The following is a 6000-nucleotide window of genomic DNA, read 5'->3' on the forward strand; positions in this document are numbered from 1 at the left end:
GGATTCGAACTGAGATCATTCTGTCATTTTGAGGATTGTATCCCAGTATTGCTTTTCCTATTCTTTTATTGACTATGAAGGCTACTCCATTTCTTCTGAGGGATTCTTGCCCACAGTAGTATACCTGATGGTCATCTGAATTAAATTCACCCATTCCTGTCCATTTTAGTTCGCTGATACCTAAGATGTCAAAGTTCAGTCTTGTCATCTCTTGTTTGACCACGTCCAGCTTTCCTTGATTCATGGATCTTACATTCCAGGTTCCTATAGAGAAAAAATCTTTATAGCATCAGACTTTCCTTTCACCACCGGACACATCCACAGCAGAGCGTCCTTTTGGCTTTGGCCCAGTCGCTTCATTCTTTCTGGCGCTACTAGTACTAGCCCTCTGCTCTTCCCCAGTAGCATATTGGACGCCTTCCAACCTGAGGGGCTCATTTTCCAGCGTCATATCATTTTGCCTTTTGGTACTGTCCATAGGGTTTTCATGGCAAAGATACTGGAGTGGGTTTCCATTTTCTTCTCCAGTGGATCACGTTTTGTCAGAACTCTCTGCTATGACCTTTCCGTCTTGGGTGGCCCTGCACGGCATAGCTCATAGCTTCATTGAATTATGCAAGCCCCTTCACCACGACAAGGCAGTAATCCATGAAGGGGGTGCACAATATATTATTCAAATCATTCAGATTCCAAGTAATATAATGCTGCTTGAACAGAAGAAAAAAAATCTGTTAATCTATTTTAATATTACTGGAATTTAGCATCGAAGGTCTAAATGAATAATAATAGTGATTAATCATACCTCTTGTCTGTTATCATAAACAAATTTCAGAGTAAAGCTTATACAGATTTCTATTCAGACTAAAAGCACTGCAGAATCAGGCACTATTTATAGCCTGCTTTTGCTCTAAAAATACATCTAGCACAACAGCCAATCATTTGGCATTCATCGAATGGATCCCTTGTTTCTTCATGTTATCAGAGTTTCAAAGCATACAAATGAAAGGTATAATTTTAAGCAAGCCTAAAACTATAAGGGTTCCTATTGATCTGGGGCTAGACAATTGGACATAAAGATTGATAGAGAAGTCAAGAATACATGAAGCCAACAATTTATGGTGAGGTTATCAACCTATCCAAAGTCCATGCCAAACAAGAGATGAAGCATCAAACATAATCAGAGGTCAAAAACAGATGCGGGACATGATCCAAGAATCAAAAAACAATATTTGACTAAACAGGTAACTCAAAAATTAAAGGACCAGCATTTCTGGGCTGAAAAGTATCAGAATGACTATGAGTGGCCGTCTGAATGTTCACAGTCCAGAAACGATATCCCTATCAGAAGTAAGAAGTTAGCTGAATTCATGTATCACACTAAGCCAGAGTTTTAATCATGGTTTGTAGGATAAGCCATATTAACTAGTTTCACCCATAAAACTAAGCTACAAACCACAATTTGTAGAGCGAAACAGTTGGATTTAGTCATCCTATTAAGCCAAAATTAAACTAATTATATTCTGATTTAGGACAATATGTGAACCAAGTTGTTTATAGCAAGTAGTGATTTAGAAGAGAAAGCTGAGCTGTCAGAGTTCCATAACAGGCTTGGTTGCAGAGCCTTAGAAAGGGCTTAATTAAAAAAAAGTGGGGAGAGGCTGAATAAGACTTTTACTTAGAAACAGACACTATTCCTGAGTAGATTTTTTTTCAGAAGAAGTCCCTGAGTCCCTCTTGTTATTTCTTCAATGGATCCTTCTATATTTAATGGGCAAGTAATTCTACACAGTCTTGAGTACAAAAGAGGACCCTGACACATCTGAGCAAGCAGTGTAAAGTTATCTCCTCAAAGGACCATGATCCCACCAACCCCATCCTGATCAACACCAATATTTTTAGTAACACATTCCTCCATGTTCTCTACCAAAGGAGAAGATCAGAATTGGTTCTTAAGATCTCCTCTTCGTATTTGTAGAAATGTATTCAGTAACAATAGCAGCGCAGTGGCTCAGCGGTTAAGATGCTGGGCTTGTTGGCTGGAAAGCCATCAGCCCAGGTTTGAGACCCGAGCGCCATGTGACAGGGTGAGTTCCCATCCTTGCCCCATCTCCTGCCCACCTAGCCATTCAAAAGCGTGCAAATGTGAATAGATAAATAGGGACCCTTATGCTGGGAAGGTAACACCGATCTGCAATATCATGCTGCCAAATGACTGCAGAAATGTGTTCAGATAGCATTGGCTCAATGGCCTTGAAATGGAGATGAGCACTGCCCCCCTATAGTCACCAACGAGTAGCGGAGTAAAATCCACAGGGACTCCCTTATTCAGTAACAAAGAAACCTATTTATTTTATTTTATTTTTATTTTTATTCCATTTATATCCCGCACTTCTCCGAAGACTCAGGGCGGCTTACAAGCTTAGCAGTAGCCTTCATTCTATGTATATGCCTGCTTATTAGGGCTTTCACACACACCCCAAGCGGCATTATTACAAAGTCAGCTTACCATATTTTTCGGACCATAAGACGCACTTTTCCCCTCCCAAAAGTGGGTGGAAAAACGAGGTGCGTCTTATGGTCCGAAGGTAAGCGAAAACACTTGTCTCCCATTCAGTCAACGCAGTCCATCAGCTCCATTGGAGAGATGTGATTGAATGAAGACATGGAATTCTCCGCCCTGCCCCTGTGATTGGTCAGCAGGGGAGGAAATACGGATGTGCCTGCCATGCCTTCTGACTGCCTCCCCCTCGCTGCGCATGCACATTTTCTTTCTTTTACCTTAAAGGTAAAGGTAAAGGTTCCCCCGCACGTGTGTGCTAGTCGTTTCCAACTCTAGGGGCCGGTGCTCATCTCCGTTTCAAAGCCGAAGAGCCAGCGTTTGTCCGAGGACGTCTCCGTGGTCATGTGGCCGGCATGACTAGACGCCAAAGGCGCACGGAACACTATTACCTTCCCACCATAGTGGTCCCTATTTTTCTACTTGCATTTTTTACGTGCTTTCGAACTGCTAGGTTGGCAGAAGCTGGGACGAGTAACAGGCGCTCACTCTGCTACGTGGCACTCGGGATTCGACCCGCCAAAATAGTTTTTGCTAAACTAAACCTCATAGGCGACTTGCCCCAGCAAAGCTGTGAGGAGTTGTCCCTGCAGGTTTCTCTGCGAAGTTTATTGGAAGTGATTTCCCATTTGCAAGATAATACTGCTAATTGTTTGAAATTGCTTCGGCATCTTAGAAAACCTATTCAGGGAAAAGAAACTACCGGTACCTACCTTTCTTTCTTTCTTTCTTTCTTTCTTTCTTTCTTTCTTTCTTTCTTTCTTTCTTTCTTTCTTTCTTTCTTTCTTTCTTTCTTTTTCTCTTTCTTCCTCCCTCCCTCCCTCCTTTCTTTCTTCCATCCTTCTCTTCCTTCCTTCCTTCTCTCTTTCTTCCTTCCTTCTCCCTTCCTTCCTTCCTTCCTTTCTTTCTTTCTCTCTCTCTCTCTTCCTTGCTCCCTCCCTCCTCCCTCCTTTCTTTCTTTCTTCCTTCCTTCTTTCTCTCTCTCCTTTCTTTCTTTCTTTCTCTTTCTTTCTTTCTTTCTCTTTCTTTTCTTTCTCTCTATCTCTCTCTTTCTTCCTCCCTCCCTCCCTCCCTCCCTCCCTCCCTCCCTCCCTCCTTCCTTCCTTCTCTCTCTCTCTCCCCTCCTTCCTTCCTAGTATACCGGTACTATTTGGTTCAGAATTTTTTTTTCTTGTTTTCCTGCTCTAAAAACTGGGTACGTCTTATGGTCAGGTGCGTCTTATGGTCCAAAAAATATGGTAATTGCCCCCAACAATCTGGGTCCTCAGGTTCCTTTTCCTATTTCAGGTTCCTTTTGCAGTAGAGGGAGGTTAGGCACACAGTTAAGACATACGGTCTGTTCAAGGCTAATCATTTCTATTCTCTGCAGATTCCCAGCCATATTCCGATGAGGAAGGATGCTCGGAGGTATTCCTCCCAACCGACAGCGACTACGATTCCAGTGATGCTTTGAGTCCGCGAGAATTGGATTTGGTTTATTCATCCTCCCAGGATATCTCCCATCAGGCGGTGAGCTGTTTGAGTGGTAGTGCTCCAGATGTCCTCCAAGTCCACGACATCAAACCTTGCCTGACTCCAAAACAAAACCCGAGAGGAAGCAGCATCTTAGAGATGGAGGTCGATCAGTCTACAGAAAACATGCAGAGTCTGTCAATCGGAAGGCTGTCCCCGAAAAACCCAGAAAAGAATTCCGGTTCAAAGCAGTCCTTGAGTTTCCTAGGGAAGAAAAAACATGGGAAACATCAACACTACAATTATTTCAGCCGGCATCATCGTTGGCTCCGTGTACACAGCGAAACTCAGTCTGTCTCTCTCTCTGAAGGCCTCTACACGCCCCATCTCACGCAAGCCATGGACTACTCTCAAGAACCCACTGCTGGTGAGCAGATCAGCATTTCTATCGATTGTCCCCGCAGTAATTTCTTATCTCATGCTTCAAGTCTCCCAGAAGAAGGGAAAGACAAATACCAGGAACTGAGGCCAAACATCCGCAGAATATATGTTGAGCCTTACAAGACCACCTTATCCAGTGAAGGTAGCAACAACCCGTCTGGAGATCACACAGATTTTCACAGCCCTTTGGGTCAGGGCAGGATTGCAGAAGATCAGTCTTGTTCTAACATCCCCGAAGTGTTCAGTAGCGATCTTTAAGAGATCATGTTGCTCTGTAACCCAGTGCCCTGCCTTCAAAGTACGATCACACTTGCCACAAATGGAAGGCTAGCTCTTCAAAACAAACTTTGCATTCAGAAGTCCCAGTACATGTCTCTACCAAACTGAAAGCAGACTTTCGCCATTATTTTCTAAGGAAAGACATAGGGGGAAAAATTAACTTTTGCATCTGTGTTTACCTGCACTACAACTTCTAAAGTTAAGTGGCCGATTCTTGACTCTTATATTTGGCATTTAACAAGGCAGAAAGAAAAATGTTACTTTTTTCACATGAAAAAGAAATTTGTAGGAAACTTAAAACGTTTCACTACGAAATTTTCCCATCCTAAAACTTCAACTTTGTCCCACGCTTATTGAGTAGCATTCATAGCCCCAGGAGCTGATTTTTAAAAAAAAAATTCTCTGAGCATCAGTGACTTTGTTGTGTTTCACCAGACTGGGCAACCCAACATCAGTAAGGACAAATGTGGATAATTCACAGCAATTGTTCAGAAAAATAACATTGATTTTTTAAGAATAACAAGATGCCAGTGGGGCAGGCCAAAAAGGTCTCTGCAAATTCAAAGATTATCTGATTATCTGATTTTACCCTTTTCCCTCCATTGTAATCCTCTATGGGAAAGATCACTGAAAAGGATCTTTTCCTTGATCCCAAAGTTTTGCTGGAAGACAAAAAAAAAATTATATCCCACCCACTGTTTTGTTTTTGTTTTGTGGTTTTCATATCTACAAGAGTATGAGCAGTTTTGCTCCTACAGCATTTTTCAGCTATACCATTTGAATAGGATAAATCTTTCAAGATACAGCTACCTTAAATCATTAAATCAGACCACTTTCTCTCTTCAAGATTGTTTTTTGCACATTAAGGGTTGGTAATTCCCAACATTCTTTAGGTGGAAAGCCAGCTCAGTGATATAAACAGATACAGTTTTAGAGACAACATCAGTTGGCGATCATATTTGGAAGGAAGTCTTTCACCTTATCTTTTTTCTTACATTTTAGCTGCTCAGTCAATGAGATTTGACAGTTCACCCTACCAAAAATGCAGAATGAGCACATAAATTTGTGGAAACACTCAGGAGTAATGGCATGGGTTCTTCATCATGGTTTACTGATTAACTGTTTTGAAGAGGTGATCCTCCAATCACAGTTAATTTTTGTTTCTTGTGAAATCTACTGATCTCAATATTTTGAATGTAAGTATACCATTGGGACTCGAATCTCCTTTAATTTATACAACTCCTCAGTATGCAGACGGATGTTCATATACG

The 6000-nt window shown here is 41.8% G+C and overlaps 1 protein-coding gene across 1 annotated transcript in view; it reads left to right on the forward strand.

Moving 5' to 3' along the window:
- Positions 1–4708, forward strand: part of ANKFN1 (ankyrin repeat and fibronectin type III domain containing 1) — a gene marked incomplete at its 3' end in the record, with an annotated part of 133031 nt that extends 128323 nt beyond the window's left edge. The window contains exon 17 of the mRNA XM_083353610.1: positions 3927–4708. Coding sequence (XP_083209736.1) covers positions 3927–4708 — 782 coding nt within the window. The remainder of the gene's footprint in view (positions 1–3926) is intronic.
- Between the last annotated feature and the right edge of the window lie 1292 nt (positions 4709–6000).

The sequence above is a fragment of the Vipera ursinii genome (assembly GCF_947247035.1).
Source record: "Vipera ursinii genome assembly, chromosome: 2".
In the NCBI taxonomy this organism is placed as follows: Eukaryota; Metazoa; Chordata; class Lepidosauria; order Squamata; family Viperidae; genus Vipera; species Vipera ursinii.